This window comes from Poecilia mexicana, unplaced genomic scaffold, assembly GCF_051168715.1.
Source record: "Poecilia mexicana isolate PSO_F unplaced genomic scaffold, ASM5116871v1 scaffold_9, whole genome shotgun sequence".
Lineage (NCBI taxonomy): Eukaryota > Metazoa > Chordata > Actinopteri > Cyprinodontiformes > Poeciliidae > Poecilia > Poecilia mexicana.
The window spans coordinates 22399413-22419363 of NW_028263378.1; the positions used below are offsets into that span (position 1 = coordinate 22399413).

General features: G+C 39.5%; 1 protein-coding gene across 1 annotated transcript in view; it reads right to left on the minus strand.

Moving 5' to 3' along the window:
• Nucleotides 1–19951, minus strand: part of LOC106915971 (tetratricopeptide repeat protein 28) — a 234346-nt gene that overhangs the window by 69770 nt on the left and 144625 nt on the right. Inside the window, exons 3-5 of the mRNA XM_088008994.1 lie at nucleotides 19302–19449; nucleotides 13286–13558; nucleotides 10414–10544 (exon numbers count right to left, since the gene is read on the minus strand). Coding sequence (XP_087865120.1) covers nucleotides 10414–10544; nucleotides 13286–13558; nucleotides 19302–19449 — 552 coding nt within the window. The remainder of the gene's footprint in view (nucleotides 1–10413; nucleotides 10545–13285; nucleotides 13559–19301; nucleotides 19450–19951) is intronic.

Below are 19951 nucleotides of genomic sequence, written 5' to 3' on the forward strand. Positions count from 1 at the left end.
TGAAAATGAAGGTAAGAAGCCAAAAGTTGTCAAGAGTGACGATGTTATGTGCGGGACACTGAAAGGGGAGCATCGGTGCTTCACACAATGCAAAAGAACTGATGGAAAAATCTGCTGCTCCTATTTGATTTCAGCAGCCGATGATTTATAAGCCCATTCCTACCAGGAAGGAGGAGGAATTCAAGAGAAATGTTGTCTGACAGGCAATAGCTCGGTGAGAAATAAACTTGCATCTTATGCTCAGATATTTAGAAGCAATCTGTGGCAAGTTTGGATTGCCTGTAATTCATCACCGTTGTAAAGGAGGATTTGTGACACAAGCTGAAATTCAAACATAAAAAAAAAAAAAAAATCTGTTTTTGATGCTTAAAGAAGAAAGAAAAAAGTCACCACCTTCACCCTCAGTAAATCTCAATCCTGGTTCCTGTGTTGCCTATTAGCAGCCGCACATCCATGATTCCATGTACAATTGTTAGAACAGCTTTTTTCAGTTTTGTTGAGAAAACAATCCACCTTAAAACAGCATCAGCCAAACTGCAGTGAAATACTACACATCATTCATAAACTGTGTTTGTTAAATGTTTTTTCTTGTGCGTCAGGAAAGAGCCTCATAGTTATAATCTGCTTTACTAACTGTGTGAAGGCTGTTTGTTATTTCTTACTGTGTTAAGGAAAGTAAAGGTTAACATTTAGCTTTAATTTAAACTTGCCATTGCAGTGCCATAAATAATGTAAAGAATCAAGTGACTTTACATTGATAAAATAATTAGCAGTGGAGTCGAAATATTATTGAATCCTAACTTTTCTACAATACCTCAAAGCCCCAAACCTTTACCTGCTTGGGATGTCAGTAGTTATTCCGAAATACCAACAGCTCTGGATATCTATAAGAAGATATATCCCCATATGCACGAATCGATAATCATTTCCCTCAGGTGTACAAAACTAATTCAGGACCCTGATTGTTTCAGTAAGTTTGGTTGGACCACTGCCTGGTGGACGGGAGAACGATCGCTGGTCCTCATCACTTGCTCTGCCTGACCTCTGACCTCCAGCCCTAATCACCAATTAACATGCAGTCTTTTCTACACATTGATGCAAGGCAAAGAGTACCACGTCAGAATGTAAACTAGACAGGTTAAAAAACAAACAAATACCCGCTCCACCGGATATTCTTTCAATGCGAATGTACATAAATCTGTTGGTGCAAGCTGGTATGCGAGATGAGGGCAGCTGTGCGGGGAGTTGCCTTCAACTGGCAGCCTTTCCCTTGTCACAACAATGTCTTTTTGCTACAGAGCTGCTGACATGATTCATGAGCCAGTGGAGTTGATGTGGTTTTGTTTTGCCGGCCAGATGAAATCCCCTCAGCCCACTTAATATAGGTTTCTGTGTTTTGGCCTGCTTTTCATCTTACTGGTACTAAGGAGCCATTTCACACTGCTGGGTTAGAAGTAAGGACTTATTGTAGCTAAACATCAAGCCTTTCTCCAACCTTTGGACAGTATTACACAGTAGATATCATTTTAAAAAGCACACACGCACGTTCACTAAACACAAGCATGCATTTAATCTCTTTTTTTGTCCCTCTTTCTTCCTTCATAACTACTTCCAGTGGACCTTCCCCTCTCCTTCTGCTCCCATTTTTCCCAACTACCTCTCTTTACTTCTCCTTCATTAAAATGGACTTCCTAAAGCCTCCATTCGTCTTGCTGACAGCTCAGCGATCGATCGGGCAAGCGAAAGGGATGCAGTTCCAGAGGCTTTAAATGGCTCTGTGGCCAGTCTGATCAAGGGTTGGACTGGACTCAGCTTGGATGGGGAGGGAGGAGGAGCAGGGAGTGACAGATTTAACCAGGAGGTCTGCCCCAAGTGTGGCCCCTGATTTTATTTTTTATTTTTTTGCTCAGTGGTGACTAACACTTAGTCTGGCCCTCTAGCAGAGATCAGAATTTACATGAAAATGACTCACCATCTCTGTAATACGGATTACTCTGATGAGATCAGATAACAAATTAATCAAGCGGACCTAACAAACACATTATCCTGCCTCTGTGGAACACTTGCAAGCTCTCCATGAGAACAACAGGAAAAAAAAAACAATGTTATCCACAATAATTGGCACCTCTGATAAAGATTTAGTGGGAAAAAAAATGTAAATAAATTAGTCCTTTGCTGCTGTAGCGTAACCTCAAAATGAAAATGTTAGAAAAATTCCAACATTAAGACATTTTTTTTTTTTGCCAAATTACTGGTGACAATTCATATTTTTAAGATCAGACTGTCAAGGACGATGATGGTAAAGATGGAAATCAGAATCCCCAAAGATCACCATTAAAGACCCAGAGAGAAGATTCGTCTCGTTGATCTCCATAACAACCACTAAATGCCAACAAGTAGTAAGACTCGTTGTTTGGGTGGTGCTTTACTCCATTGAAACTTTCAATGGGATTGTTTTTTTGGGGGCATATCAGACCTATATCGGACCAGTGTTTATAGCTTTTCAGGTATAAACACTGAAAAGCTCAAAATGTTCAAATGGTATCTCATAGTTAAGTACAGTAGAAAATCTGGACCAGTTTCTTTTCCAAAGGCCAAGGAAACATCGTTGGAGTTTGCATGGAATCAAATTCTTAAAAAAAAAAAAAAAGCTAGAACATTTAAATAGAAAAGCAAAATACCACAAAACTGAAAATCTGACTGAATACATTTTCTAAAATTGTCAGAATGTCCCACATCACTAAAGTAATTTTAATGCTTTCAAACATCTTTCCCAGGGATACCAATAACTGTGAAAGGCGGTGTGAAATATTGGTGAATGGCGGCTCGAGTACTTTGGGAGCTTCACATGTAATTCCCTTCAATCAAAGCTTGTGCAGCAACGTTACACTGGCTGGCTCCATCTCTTATCTCCCACCTATTATCTAGAGAAGATGGGTTGGCACATTCTGACTTCAAACTTCTCTCCATTTGACATCAAATCTTTCTGCCAAGATTAATGATTGAACATTTGATTTTCGAAGTGATTAGAATTTCCCTGCGGCGCAATGAAAACCTCAAGGAAGCACAAACCTTTGATGAACACAATCTAAATATGCCCCGGCCGACATTTCTAATCATATTGGACATCAAAAGAGATCAGACAGGAAGGGAATCTCATGTAGACAGACCATGTGACTTATTTATCTAATCTAACCCAGGATGGTGCTATTCATTTGGGCAGCAAATGTGAAAAAGGCAGAATAGAGGTAATATTCGAGATAAATTATCTTATTCCCTATGGATCTAGTAAATACAGCCCGCTGCAGCATTCGGTTAAAGGTGCACAGAAAAATTGGCTGGTTACCAGAATCTATTTTCAGCTTTATCAGCAGTAAATTGTGACAGAATGGTAAACTCGGTGCGTCACAGTAAGTTTACCAGGGTCTTCTACAAACAACAGCTCTCTTCAGAGTTGAAGTTAGCCACTTTTAGTGGGACTTAGGTGTTGAAAATAACACTTTTTGAAAGAAAACTATTTCTTGATGACATATTTAAATACATCTTTTGTTCATTCAGGGCACAAGAGAGTGAAACTTAAATCAGACAACCACAAGGCTGAATATTTACCTTCCTAAGTATTGCTCTGTATCGTATAGTCGTGAAGGATAGTCAGGATCTTCCAAAATCTATTTAAAGGAAAACTGATATCAAAGTTTGTCCTAAAGTTCTGATTGATGCATATAAAGCATCACTAGAAGCTGCTTGTTCATCGACATCCATAATCAGACATCCAAGAGTCCAATACCTTGACTTTTTGGAGTCGATGTATCGATCCAAGAAGTAAAAGCAAATAACCATTCAAACATGGTTTGTGTCTGTTTTACTAAGGGATATCTATACCAAAACGTTTTGGCATAGCCATTTTATCAAAATTAAAGTCAAAATAAAAAGTACTCAAAAGTACAAATAAAGAAAATGAAATTAAATGCAAAGTATAAATGGAGCGTGGCGTAAAATGGAAGATGAGATAACAAAGGAAGGGAAAGTGATGAGGAATAGTGGAGACACAGAACATCGGATGCTGCAGAAGAAGAGAGAGAGAGAAAGAATAAGAGAGAGAGAGAAGAGCCAGCAGAAAGCAGTAGTCGATATAACGGCAGCCATTCATCTCTCTGACAGCCTTCCAAGTGCACTGCTGGGGGAGACACAAAGCTGCGTCACCTTGGATGCAGCTAATGCACAGCAATGCACTCATAGCATGCTTATATGCATACACGCACGGTGACAGAGGAAATGTTTGTTTGTCAACCTTGAATTTGGTGTGCATACGCAGAAAGCAAGCAAGTGCATCATTAAACTGCAAGCTGCACAAGCCTAAATCTCAGAAGCACTTAGAAAACAGCTATAGATTGTAAAGCCGTTCTAAATTTCTCCTCGTCTTTTACAACCCTACCTCCTCATGAAAAAAAAAAAAAAAAAAAACGTCCTCCATATGTGTTTGCACAGGCAAACGTTCCAAGACAAACATGCGCATTAAACGGACATGACACATTCACATGACACTGGAATATGGGAACGCAGATGTGTGCTCAAAAGAAAAACACACTTACACACACACACAAACCCTGTTTCCCAGTTCTGGTCATGGCCCATTGGCTGACGCCTGCCGTCCATCTCTCATGATTCATGGCTTAGCTGGCTGCTGTGGAGCAGTTCTGAACCACTGGGCCGAGGAAAGCCTGCGCGCCATTAAGGCGCAGCGGGCTGGACATGCTGCTGGAGCTGCCGCACTAGAGCAAGCTCTTGCTCTTCAAACTAGCACCAGAAGAGGTGAGGAAGCAGGCACAGATCATATTGGTTCTGTTGGAAAAGTAATAAAAACACCTGAATGCCCTCACAAACTACCCAGCCTTATGAAGCGCACTCTAAGCAAGATATGTGATGCTTTTTATTTAGTTGGGCATCTATCTCTTCTTGCCCCCCCCCCCCACCCCACCAGATATTTCAGCTAAATTAGCTAATCATTCCAAAAGACTCCTTTCTAATCACAAAATCAGTGGAGGCTAAAGAAGAGAGACATGGGTGCCAAGTAACACTCCAGCACACCCACCTCTGCCATCCTCAATCAGCGAAACCCCCAGGAGATTCGCCAGAGGCACACGTCCATACACTAATGACTCCTTAATGATCCCCGACTCGGCTGGAGTGCTGACAAACACTGACAAACCCTCACCCTGACAACTGAACACCCACATTTAGCTCCTGACCTCACCCCTTATTTAGAGGCTCATCTTTCAGCCATTGGCCTTATCACACCAGCTACATCCTCGAAGGATCCATGAAGCTAAGCCAAACATCCCCTACCTCAGATAAAAGGTTTTCCTGTCAGAGTTTTGTGCCAATTTCCAATATCTCGACCCTTAGATGATACTAATTATTTATCTAAACTAAAATATCTCTCTAAGAACAAAGAAAGACGGTATAAAAAGAGTTTCTAAATACTAATTTATCAGTGTTTTTTCCTATGCTTTGAACCGTGTGGCTTTTCTGTGGATTTTTCTTCAGCCACCAGGGGGCTCTTCAGCAGGAAATGAATCATTGGAAGTCAAAATCAAAGAAGAAAATGCTAATTTTCATTTAGAACAAGCACATGCTAGCAGCAAGCACAACGAAGAAATTTCTTCAAACTCATATGATGCAGCTTTAAGTTGAGGGCTATCGATCTGGCAGTACAGGAGGGAAATAGAGCCGCTGCACGTAAACGAGTCCATGGTACGGAGTTGGAGACGGAGGGCTGCCTTAATAAATCCAGCAGATTTATTAGGACGCAGCCCTCTGCTGCAGAAAACTGAGAGCAGAGATACCAGCGGCTTATAGCCCGGTGCGGCTTATATACTGTATGTATGTTTCCAGTTTTTTTTTTTTATTTTGTTTGTTTGTTTTGTTTTGTTTTTTTCAAAACATTTGTAGGTGTGGCTTATAGTGAAGTACGGTACGAGGTTTACATTTTAATCTGTAGCATCTTAGAGATTAGTGAGATTAGTTTGAGGTCAGTTTGGCTAGTGCAACTGAAAAAGCAATCTCCTTATGTAAAGGGAAAAAAAACAAATCACCTTTTCTATAATCCATTCAGCCTACCTGTTTCCTACTGAAAATCTTTCTCTCTCTCGCTTTCTTGCAGTGTGAATGAGACACCGGCACGACCTAACATGCGGTCCCGAAAATACACCGCTATCAATTTCAAAATAAAGGGCAAAGCTTACTGAAATCTTAGCAACATATACAGTGGAAGAAAGCCAGTTAAGATGAACAAAAGCAAAACTCCAGAAAGCATTTAAGCTTCTCTTTTCTTGGGTTTGAGGTTGGTGGGTGTCATTGCTAGAGAATCTTTTTAGAATCACACATGATATAATTACAGTGTGAACGTCTGCCAGCCCACCTTAGTTTCACCTAAAAAACTCACCCTAAATTAGGGGTAACCTCCTTCTATCTAACCCTACCATTATAACAAAAAGAAAGTCACAAACAAAAAGGAAGGAGTAAGAGAGCACCCAGAGGAAAGCCCTAGTTAAACAACCTTGTTTCACAATTACAGAGTTTTTGTAAAAAATAGTTACTGGCAGATCCCTTGGATGTAGCCAGGTGTTCAAAGTGGGACAAAAACAAAAGCTTTTAAAGTCACACACCTACAAAGAAAAGCCGCCGTGTTTATGTTATAGCCACAGTACACGTGACTGTGGAAAATCTGCAAAAGATATAGCCACAAGTCAGTGAGTCTAACATACGACACTAACTTCATACTAGCCCGTGACCTCACTGGCTCGGCTTGCCAGAGGAGGATTGTGGATGACAGAGCGCTCTCTGTTTGAGTCTCTCCACCACTCCGCCTGCTTCTCTGTTTGCTTTTCTTTTTTTTTCTCAGCTTTTCATCTTCATAGTGTCCTAGATAGAGTTATAAAAATCTATTAGTGTCACAAAGTCCACTGGCCATCCACAGAAAAACGCTCAACACTATGTTTGACTTCTTTGTACAGATGCACAAAGAAATCGTCCCAATTACCACGAGACAAATCAAGACCTGACAGAACAAGTGCTGGAGTGCTGCTTGATGTATAAGGAACAACTTATCTGATATCCTGCTCTATTTCTCGCTCTGATCCTTCACCATAAACAGGCAATTTTAGTTCGGACATGCAGCGTTTTTGTAGGTTGACAGTTACATTACTTGGCATTATTTGTACCATCTGTATCTCTCTTGGTAGATCTACAAAAGGAAAGGGCAATGTAAAGTATGCTGTAGGCCAGAGATTCTCAGATACAGAATGAAAACAGAGGCGATGCGGCCCCGTCCAAATCTATGGCACTCTGATGCCCATGATATGGAACACTAAAAATATTTACAGATAACGAACAAATATAGGGCTTCAATGAGTCTCATTAAATGTTGGTTAATCTTCTAGTGGAGTACTGAAGTTTCATACATTAACCATATGATGCAGAATTTGTTCTGAAAAATGTAAATTGAGAGGAAAAAAGGAGGAAAATAAAACAAATGTGAGCTAATAGAAGGACTACAGAAAGAAATGCACAACATTCGTAAAGGTCAGAAAGTTAAAAGTCCTCTTCTGATCACGCTTTGATTTTAAAAGTTACAGTGGTACAAAAACAAGAAAATGTTGTAAGCAGCCATTTGCTTCTCGGCTGTGAACAAATCTAATAAAACACATTTATTGACTAATAGTTGTTCTGGACCTTTTGTATTATATAAAAGTCCCATTTGGGCCTGATGAGGACCAACCTCCACCTCTTTATATTTAAACCAATGATCATGTGGCTACTTGACCTCAGTGACTTATCTGGTTTTATTTAATGATGTCACCACATGCCCAGATGTTAGCAATTGAGTTGATAAGTGCAATACAATTCTAATCTGAAGCTTTAATAATGTCCGTGTTGAATTACCGTTTTTTTTTCTTTTTTTTATTAAGAATTGGAGGAAAAAACATAGATTAAGGAATATTTATACACAAAGACATGAACTGTATAATCTATAAAGAAAACTTATTTAAAGTTTTACATCATTAGCATCATACCAGGATGGTCTACTAGGGAACTTTATCATCTTAATCACTTTACCGTAAGATTTCCCAAAATACATCCAAAAACCATTTAGTCATTTTTGGATGTATTTTGAACGCAACATTATAATTCACAAAAGACTGGAATCGTTGCTTTTTTAAAAAAAATGTACACATCAAGAGTCCGTTGGACCTTCTCAATGCTCGTCGACCGTAGACTACACATGGGAAATCCCGTCAGAACCAACATCCTGTCCCAGGGCCCCTAGGAAGTGACCTCAGCTTCAGAGAGGCCAGATAAAAAAGTCCACATCAGAAACACAAAAACACCCGGCTGGCCGTAATGAGCGGCGCACCAGGCTCCAGTGTGTTCTGAAGGAGACCAGGTGGTGTGACACACATATGATTCTGATTAGGGGGCCTTGGGATGAACGAGAGGAGAGCCGGGGAGGAACGTAGGGTGGGCTGTTAGGAGCCAATCACAAGGTTTTGTATATGATGCAACCATTTGTGGAGTTCATTGTCCTCAGCTGGGCCCAGGCATCATGCTGTTCTCACAAGAGAACAGTTTACTTTGAAAATGAGTTTGTGTGTAGACGGAGGTGGGACAGATGACTTATTGTTTCCCTCCAAGAGACAAAAGCCAAACATGAACTTTAGAGCTGAATCTTACCAGTAAAATGATCTACTTTATAGGTTTATGTCATTTTCATAGTATAACAACTTATTTCAATATAGCTTAATAGATGTTATATGCATTTCTGTGATAAACCAATAAGAAGTTGTAAATAAACAAAGTGGGAGGGGAAAAATGGGGGGAAAGCGGCATCCCTCACTTGGTATTGTAGAGGGAAAGCTATAAGGAATCCCCTTCAAAGTTTGATACAACTTTAGTCTGATGAGATCAAAATGAATCATGTGTGGTGGAAAACTAAAACTCAAAACAAAATCTCACTAGTACTAAACATAGTGGGGGCAGCATCATATTGTAAGGATCGTTTTCTTTAGCAGAAACCCAAGAAGACCCCTTGAGATTAAGGTCGATGTTCACCTTCCCTAAACCTACAGCCAGAACTGCAATAAAACTGTGTAGATTAATGGTAAAAAATATATATATAAATATATCATTGAGAATCTGATTTGTAGCCAGACTTGAAACTGATCTTCAAAGACAGTTTAACAAAGCTTGAATTATTTTGCAAGAAAGATTGGAGTCTTTCAGTCTCTTGATCTGCAAAGCAAATAGAGACATAACCCCAAAAACTTGCAGTGGTACCTGCTGTGAAAGGGAGTTCTGCAAAGTATCGAGATACAAAATAAATGCATGCCACAGTTTCAGAATTATTTGTACGAAACAATGCACACATTTCCTTTTGGAACACATGGACAGTACGAACTACTTTGCGTTTGCTTGTTACTTAAAACCCCCCTTCAAGACACATTAATAAATTTAGCTGTTTGCATGACTAAACGTGACAAGGTTCAAGGGCCATCAATGCCTCTGTAAGGCAAAGTTTGACCACAAAGTCACACTTGTGATCTTTGAAAGCAAGAGACGTCAAAGACACCTCTGTCCTCATTCCTCAATGGTCAGTTCCGTCCTGGTGTATTGTGCTGCACTTGACTTGACTCCTTAAATGCCTCCCGATATGAAGTAACAAAAACAAGCAGGCCTGCCAGTCTGGTAGGAAGGATAAGGAAGGGGAAACAGGAGGCCATTCTTCTCTTTGTGTGACGGGAATTGTGTAGGAACAAGCACCTGTCACCCCACAACAATGACCACAAAGGTCGGGCAGAGAGACAGAGAGAGCTGAGAGACAGAAAGAAGAGAAAGAGGGCAGCACAGGATGAAAAGTGGATCTGGCCGGCCAAATCGTTTCCTTCCTTCCAAATCAAATTATTTCCTGCAAATTACAGTTCAAAAACTGTGAATGCTTGAAGGCCACGCAGTCAGGTATTCACCTGATTAGCATCTGCATTAACAGTTAGCACCGATAATAGCAGCAGCTAAAGCTTCCCATTATCTGAGTCTGTTGCTGGAACTCTTATTTCTCATCCACCATCCCCTCTATGTATGCCCCGCACCAATTTCACACTCATTTTTTTTCCTGAAGTGAGAAAGAGCAGCCGCATTTCTGTGTCCTTCATATTTCCCCTTCACATGTCCTCCAAACCAGGAGAACAGAAGGATTTCCAGGCACAGCACAATCCTGCACTTTCAATATGATAAGAGACTCAAGGAAAGAAAGAAAAAAAGTCCACCAAAAGTCAATTTATTATCCTCCACAGTGACAGTTGGCCTGCTCTACCCATTTCAGGGTCGCTGTAACACATATAACACACTACTACTTACCTCTCTGTCCTTTAACTTCATGGCCAGTACCAGCTGGTTGCGATGGTTGGTTAATGCTTCACGATAGTTCCCCTTGGAGAAGAATGCAGAGCCCAGATTCCCATGAGCACGGCATTCCCCAGTTTGGTCACCTGAAGAGGTAGAACAAAAGACATGAAACACAAAAACCGACACCCTGACACGCACCGCGGCTATCTGCTGGACACAATTAGGAGCCAAGTGGTGTTTATTTCATATCAGCCTTCTGTGCAATGAAACACGTGTATTGCCACTTGCATGCCACTGCACCCTTAAAAGGTAAAGTGGCCGTTCGGCGTTCTTCTCTGCAAGAACAGCTTCTCTGACAGCTGGTAGTGCTGATCTTAAAGCTCCGGAGGGTAAAAGGGGAAAGCCTTATTATTTCTGCCTGACAGCGAGGCCTCACAGTAAGGGCCAAAGTAAAGCTCAAGTCTCTGCGCTCCACCTGAGAACCTCCGCTTCTTATCTCCAGCTGCTCTGCCCACTCATGTGTCAAATGTGTGGGGGTGAGACGAGTGGAGCCAGTCAGTGCTGCATGCTTCTTTTTTTTTTTTTTTTTTATGGTTTTAGCTTGGGGTTTTTTTTTTCTTCATTTTGTAAAGTTTCCACAGCAAGTGGCTTTTTTTTCTTTTAAAAATGTTTCAGATCACCTTAAACATTCGAGAAAATTGATTGAAGACAAGAAAATGAGCCTAACTACAAGATTTACTCAAAATTATGCTATAATTCACTGAGATAAACGAGAGAAGAGGCAGCAGCTAAGCTAGTGGTCTTTTATCTTCGCTTAAAGCATATGAATGTGCTAACATTTTTAAAAAGTAGGAGGAAGTCACTTGGTAATTAATTGGTTTACAGTTAGCTAACAGGGTTTTGCAGTGAATAGAAATGTTGTAATCTAAACAAAGGCTAAACATGAATCACATTTATTACTGAGAAAGTCTAATAGACAAGAGTGACCTGAAATCACTGCAGTTACCCTGTTTATCCACCTAATCGTCAGTAAAGCTGTGTCATGTTAGGCAGTGTCACATTAATGTTACAAAAATGTAATCAATTCTCAATATTAGAGATTGGCCAAGAAATTGAGTGGTTATCGGAATCGAGGCGTTTTCAGTCGTCTTCACACAGTAACCAAACCGGAGACTTCTTGTCAGAATGTGTCAAAATAATAATTTAAAAAAAAGAGATGTAGAAAGTCATGTTTGAGGAGTGCCTGTGCTTCATTCAAGCTGCACGACAGCTAGAGACAACAAGACTTTTAGTACATAACTGGAAGCTTGAATGGAGGACAGAAAAGCTGCAATTTTTAAGCTTTCAACCTCTGTTGGAACATAAAATGATTTGGAAATGTTGACAGTTTTTAAAAAAACTCAAAGAAGAGAATTTGGAGTTGGCAAAAAAATACTATTGCCTACTCAAAGTTTTATAGAAACCGAAGGCTGGATATTCGCCGCAAGTTTTTTAAACAATAGCAAAGTAGCTATTGACTAGACTAAAAAGGTATTCATCTAATCATACAAGCTGTACAACTTTACTCATTAAATACTGTCGTCACTCTCAAAGACTAAAAAATGATACAGGGACACTGCATAAAAGAAAGCTAAAAGAAAATTGCATTGTACCCAGAAATAGTCCCAGAATAACAAAAATAGCTTACTACTTCTACAAATTATCTCTGAAAACATATTTGACAGAGAATGTATCTGTGAAAATGAGTTTGCATAGCATTTCATTTAATTTAAAAGGGCACCGTCATATATCAGTACAAATGGATGACATCCAAGAAATAAATGTCCTGCTTGTTGGCACACATTAAACTTTACTGAAGAACAACAAAAAGAGACTAATGAATATTGAAAGTTCACTCATTAGTCAGATCAGATCAAAAATAAATTTGGGTTCACTTTGCCAGGATCCCTCATGATTGCAAAACAATGACAGAAAAGACTGGAGGTAGGACTTTAATACATATCTGGATATCTACAAGGCAGATGCACTTATAAATATATACATATATCTAAATATATATACATATCCCACCTTGATTAGAAAACTTCATGTTAACTACCCAATGAGTTTTTCGAATAATTTCCAAACAGTTTTGAGTGAAGAACAAAGTGAGAGCCCTGACACTGCCAGGTTTGCTGAATGACTTCCTACACCTTGGGGGTGTTTTAAAGAGAAACTTAGCAAAACACAACCCTTCCAGCAGAAAGCAAAATTTCTTTTGAAGAATGACAGAACATCTCTGAGGAAATGTATGCGGCACTGATTTTCTCCATGCCGAGGAACACTCAGTCAGTAATAAAACATGAGGATGAAACTATGAAGAATGAGCATTCGAATCTTAATAATGGAAGATGCGGTGACATTTTGAGTTCATATTATGCAAAGTGTCATTTTGATGTATTCATCAAAACATATCACTTGATTGTTGGAGGGGGGATAAAAAGAGAAGCAATTACAAGGATGTGCAGTAGCTGCGAGTTTTTTAAGACTTCAGTGTAAACACCAGTGATGACATATGCAAAAATTGTCGCCATTAGAGGCAAAATATTCGTATTTATTACCATCTGACATGCATCAAGAAATCTGCTGTTGACCAAAACAATACAACTTCTAAAAATCTGATTTTATTTCAGTCAGTAAATGCCCCTTGTGCAATCTATACCTCTGTCTCAAAAGTTGGTTGACTTTTATGCTTTGTAGCAGTTCAGTGTTTTGTCATTATTACTACTATTACTATATAATATTTCTTTTAATATTTTTTTCCATTTAAACATTTGTGTCATTCCTGCGAATTTCAAAACGTAGCTAACGGAAATAATTGACAGCCCGTTCCCAGCTGACATACCTAAGGTCTTGGCCACCTCCAAGTCCTGCTGCATGTGTCCGAGGCTCTTCTCTGTGTTGCCCAGGGACCAGTGGGCGCTGCTGAGGGCGGAGAAGACGGAGCCGCGTAGCTTGAGGCTGCACGTTCCGATCTTCAAAGCGGCTTCCAGCACCACCACGGAGGCCGTGTGGTGCCCCGCTGTCAGTAGCTCCTGGCCAATCACAGACACCACCACAAAGGGACTTTTGTCCAGCTTCATCTTTTGCAGCTGCTGATAGGTGGGCTCCAGAGAATCTGTGCAGAGCAAAAAAAAAAAAAAAAACGTGTTAGGCACAGACTATGAAGGGTGCCAAAGCAAAAAAAAAAAAAACATTCTGCTGCCATGCTGAGTAACAATAAAATGAGAAAGATTATGAGAAATGAGTTGCGGATTTGTAAATTCTGTGTAAAGGTGGGATTTATCTCCACTCTGACTTTACTTTCTTTAAATAACAGCTTTTCCCAGAGTCCATAATCACAGCCTGTTGCTCAGACGGCTGTCCTCGACAATTTAACAATAAGTCAATGCACTGTATGATCCTTTTTTTTTTATTCTTACTCTTTGACTTGGTTATTTTCACTGCATGAAGTGACAAATGTTTAGACAATCGCTAGCGATCGTTCTCACAAACCACATAACAAGATTGCGCCAATATTTCTGCCTTTTTTTTTTCCAGGTTACTGTTTGAGAAAGCTACAGCAGGTTATTCACTTTAAAATGACAGGATGACGGGGGAACAAAAGCAGCTCATGCCAGTATGTAGCGGAGATGTAATGGAGAAACAAAGACCAAAGGAGATGTACAAGGTGACCTCTGAAGAGGCTGAAAACTCACACAATGACATAAATCAATGGTGGACCACATGGGATTGGGGATCTAGAGCCTTTTCAGATTATAAAGCCCTGTGGCAGACAGCAACATCGGACGTCCTGACCTGACCAAGTGGATGTAGGTCTTTGTGTCTAATGTGCTCCTTTGTGCATGTATTTCTAAATGCATACCAAAAATATTTACACCCCCTAAACCTTTCAACATTTTGCTACATAACCACGAACAGCGTGTTGCATCGGAACACAAAAGTAGAACATTGCCTTAAAGTGGAATAAAACTAAAGACATTGTTTTATAAATGTGTCACGAATAAAAGTAAAAGCGTTTTATGCGTTGGTACTCGGTCCCCTTTACTCTGATACCTGAAAACACATTCGGTGACAACAGTAGATTTTCAAAGTATTTGAGCGTAATTTATTCTCAGTATAAATCCAGCTGCTTGCGAAGGCCTTATAGGTTTGTTAGAAAACATTAGAGAATAAACAGCGTCATGAAGACGGAGGAACACAGCAGACAGAAGGGGGAGAAAGTCATGGAGAAGGATTAAGGCGAGATTTGCTTTTAAAACCAACAGCATGAGTCTAAAGTCGCACAGTGAGAGCTACAATGAAATGTGGTAAAATGTTGGAGTGGACCACTAAAAGCCTAAACATAAACCGAATTGTGGATCTGTGGAAAAGACTAGATAACTGCACAAATGCTTTCACTCCAATCTGACAGAGACTTTGTACTTTTTCAGTGAACAGCGGAGAAGCGTTTTTCAATCACCAGATGTGCAAAAGCTGGTAGAAGCACTCGCAGTAGCGACTGTGGCAAAAGGTGGTTCTATAAGTAATTTCTCAGGAAAGCTGAAATACACACCACACTTGAAAAAAATGTGCAAACATATATGGTTCAGTTGCTTCCAACTAGATCAAAGCGTTGCACACTTCAGATAATCTCTATCTATGCGATGTCTGATTTACTTTTTATCATCAGATCAAAGTTTAAGGAACTGCTAAGAATTTACTTGCAAACATTTAAACACAGCAACATCTGAACAAATGGAGTAAATCTTACACCCTCACAAAATGCTTATACATTTTTGTACACACACACACACACACACACACACATATTCAATATGAGCCGCATCCCCGTAAAAGCACACAAAAGCATAACTGATGATGCTCTTTCAAGAGCTCTTGAAAGAGCATCTCCACTGTCTCCGTAGTTACGGAGACAGTGCATGCATATTATATCCATTCACACCTTGTAATTGCCTTCAGAGTGACACCGAGAGCTGAGTCATAAATCAAACGATGGAAAAAAAAAAAAAGCTTTTTTAAAAAGGTGTCATGGCTGTTGTGTTCATAAACAGGTCGTTATGACACTGGAGAGCACTGTTCCCTACACACAACACCGGCACAGAAATAGATGGAGGATCTGGATTCAACCACGCTATGAGACACACAAGATCCGAGATGTCATTGGGATGCACACAGCAATCGACGAGGTAATTCTAAAAAAAAACAAAAAAAAAACATTTCTCCTGATTTGCTTTTCAAAATACCTTTTCAATCTTATGCTTCTAACTAGTGAGTCTTCTTTATATTGTGACGGTTCATGGTCATTAGATTATTTCCTTGTACCACTTCTTGCAGCCTGTCTCTGCTGCTGGCAGGTCAGATGTTGAACACACCTCTTTTTCGGCATCAATATGATCTAATCGCAAAGGTTCTTACACCTTAGAAAGATGAGAAAGCATAAAGGGGAAATATAGTGCATTAACAGCTGCAAAAATAATATATAGTAGTTAATTAGCTGGTCAGTACAGAGGAACTCTGATAATCTAAACAGCAAGCAGTAAAATCTCTTTTTCAGATTTAAAATTAAAGCTGTCAAGCTGGCATTTCTTTATGTCTGATTTTGTCTGGTTAACTTTCCTTTTGTGTTTCTATTACTGTGGAAAAAATAATGGAGATATGAGGTAACTATCATGGTACGATATTGACATATGATATCCACACTAGAGAGATAAAGTTAAGGATTAATAACGAGGCAGCAAAGGAGAAAGGCAGATGAGGTTTGTACTGTCCACCTTTTGATGGGTGCAAAGAAGAACATTCTCATCACATGTCTCCATGAGATGCTGTACTTTTCGCTGCAAGATTTTCAATGAAACTCGTTACTATGCCGTAAGAAGACTGTATTAAGAATGTATTAAAGTATTTCTCATTCTTTTTCTCTGGGCATATTCAGCCGTCAGGCTCTTCCTCCTTCACATCAAGACGTTGTCCTGTTTGATATCGAATATTTAAATCAAGCGCGTCGGCTTTTCCTGTCTCATTAACTCATTTACCATTTTGCCAACGTGATCTTAAATGTGAGAGTTCAACTTTTTTCCAATCAAATACATATTCATATATGTCTATATATCCAATGATTACAAAAATACCAAATGGAAAAATGTGTTGCTTCGATTTAATGCTCGTTATTTTTGCAAAAGTAAATCACGTCTGCAAATATGAAGTCACTGCTATGACTCCTCTTCAGTTAGATAATCGGTCATATTGCTGAACGGTAAGTGACTTCTGTGTTTTCTGCTGCATCTGGTGTTTAAGATTCTTAGATAAGCATTTTGTGTTTTTTCTTTAGATTTAAATGTTAATGATTCCTCCAATGATTTGTGTTTAATGTCAAAGTAATGCTTCACATCGTCAGGTTTGACATCTGTTTCTGATTAAAAAGAAAAAAAAACTCAGTGTGATAATATGTTTGATGGACTTTTAAGACTCATTCTTCTTTTTCTAAGGGTTGACTGATCTCAACAAACCAATAGGAAGCCTGTGGACTCCTTCAGTATTACTGCAAATAGCAATGCTAAAAAACAAAGAAAAATTAAAAAAAAGTTACGCAACATAAACTGGTTCATCGTAAATGCAAGAAAATATAACAGCTCTAAACAAACAAAAAACATTCCTGATCAAAGTAGGACTTCATTTGAGTACAGTTTTGGATTATAGTCCGCTTGGGAACCTTGAAATAGGAATCAAGAATAAAACATCCATAACATTAAAAACTTAAAAACTACATTTCCCTGTTTTTTAATAGACAACTGACTGTGTCCTCAAGACACACATTGCTTTCTTTAAGTAACATTTTTATTGTTTGTCGTTCTCTAATTTTGTTTTTCAGTTGTCTGGTTTGGTAGATGTAATCAAATTAAAAGTGGTTTCATTAAAGATGCACTGAGCTATGATTTATCTGTGATATAAAGATGCACTGCAATCATATTTAATCTGGCAACATGGCAATATAACACAGCTATACTGTAAATACACAAAAGAAAATATTACTTACTATTTTACACAGATTACATAGTAATATGAAGGATGATACCACAAAAAAATATTAGGTTTTTGTTTTTTACTAAGTTACATTTTTATCACCTATCAGTGCAATGAGTGGGAAAACTGCATGTAAAAATTCATCACCTGATTAAAACATCCCATTCTTTACTTTTGCTGTTGCCCAACATTTTCTATAACTCTGTTTACTGCCAGATGAACAACTGAATCTGGGTATGAATTTCCTCCCTTTAAGGAGAGAAAGCAGAACACGCCTACCTTTCACTTCTACAGGGACTTTAGCTGTGTAACACAGATTATCCTCCCTGTTTGCCGGCGTAATATTGATTATTGCCACCATGTGCCAACAGCCCCTCTGAGAGGATCATTGTTTTTAATCCTTTGACCTAGCTACCTCTCCTTAACACACCTTGGATTAGGTCTTCCCATGGCTGCCTGGCGCTCGGGGAAGTAGGGTAAACAATTAGGGGATTAAGTGGCTTGGCCTAAATATTGCTCTTCTCCTACAGAGAACACCCATTCTAGTCCACAATGGACTGGTCTGGGCTCAGACCCAAATTTGGTTTGTTTTTGTTTTGGTTCCAATTGAGGCCTGAAAAGCTCACGGTGGCTAAGATGGGCGCTTCATTCTCCACTCTCTAAGCCATTTTTTTCCTCTTTGAATCTGCACCCACATTTTCAGAGGACTCTTGCATTCAATTTCTCATTGATCGAATCTCACGACACATTTTGTTTTAGTTTACATAAAATCAGATCATATTTATTCAGGGACCCGTTTCACGATAGTTTGGCAAAAAGATGAGGGTAATGACAAATTAAAACATGAAGTAAACAAGTAAAACAGGTGCGTAGAATATAATCAAAATGTTAACTTATAGTAGGAACTTTGTTAAAAAAGCAAAGCTTTACATTTGTTTAAATATACAAAGAAAAAAATTTGACATGCTTTCCAGGAATGGTCATTGCAAACTCTACCTACTGAGGAATCTAAGATCTTTTGGAGCAATACAAAAGTATTTTTAACACAGAAATGTATATTAAAGGCTGTATATTCTGTGTCTTTATCACAGAACATACATTGTGTGAGGCACAACTGAACTTAATTTCCATTTTTATTTAGACCTACAGAGAGAACATTGTGGAAATTATTAGTTCTGTTGGATTTTATGAATGATGACAAAGTAAAACACCAATCAGATCCACTTCATGTGAAATTGGCAGTCGGTTTGAATATATCCCCTGGATTATCAGAGGAAAAGCTGTCGGATCGGCTCCGCAGTGATAGCATCCCACTCAGTGACAAACAACAGGTAATGAGGCCCAGCAACATCATCAGTCCCACAGTCACAACCTTGGTTTCGCCGCAGTGCTAAAGATCCACTCAGCTTTAGGAAAAAGAGCTTACACGAGGCCAGGCGAACACAATGGCATTAATGTTGGATGCTCATTTAGATAACAGGCTATCTGTGTGTGCGATCAGGTTGAGCGACAATAAGATATGCTGAAGCGGCAGGCATCATGCCTCTGAGCCCGAAGGTGTAAGTACTCGACACAAACAGTCGGTAACAAAGAAAAAAGAAGATAGACAGACGGAAAGACGGCCCCGCTTGCTGCAAAGCTGAAAAAAAGAAATGACAGATAAAGTCACCCCAAAAAAAACGTACTGACTGACAGAACAAGGATTATCTGTGAGGAAAGTCATTTAGAAGGCGGTAGGACAAAATACGTGAAGCAACGAAGAGAGTGAAATGTACATGAATATCTACTGAAACAGGCATGCTGAACCGAAATGTGGATTGAGCGTCGACAGATCTCACCTCGTAGCGGTGACTTCATGGCGGCTTCCACCATCCCCACAAGCAGCTGAAGGCTCTTGGGGTCCTGGGCCAGCCCAGAGGCGAAGGCGGCCAGTGCGTCCGCATGGCGACCAAGGTACTGAAGGGCAACACCCTGTCGGAAGTATGCCTGGAAAAACAAACGACAGGGGAGCGGAAAGAGTTATCAGGGATCCGGTCGTTTACCACAGCATGGGGCTTTAATCAAACACATTACCAGACACACTCATTTTACGCCATTTGCATTTCTTCCACACGAGCGGTTTCCCCAAACATGGCACCTCTTTGCTTTGTACCCCCATTATAGAATGATCAGCAGGGTTTTTTGTGCTTGTTAATTGGATTATAAGTTTTACATAAATGCACGTGTTACGCTCTGGATGGCTGCCTCCTCAGGAGCAACTTGTTTGGCTTTTTTTTTTTTCCTCTTTCTCCGTTTGCTGCTGGAGTTAAAGGCACAGTAGAGCGCTGGGAATTTGTGTGTTTGTGATAAGTACAGAGAAAATAAGCAAAAGCACTCATGCAGTTTCAATTTGAAGAAAATATATTTTTCTAAATTTATAATCAAACTACAAAATGTTTTATTTGGGACAGACCAATAAAATACGATGTGAAGTTGGGATTCATTGTTT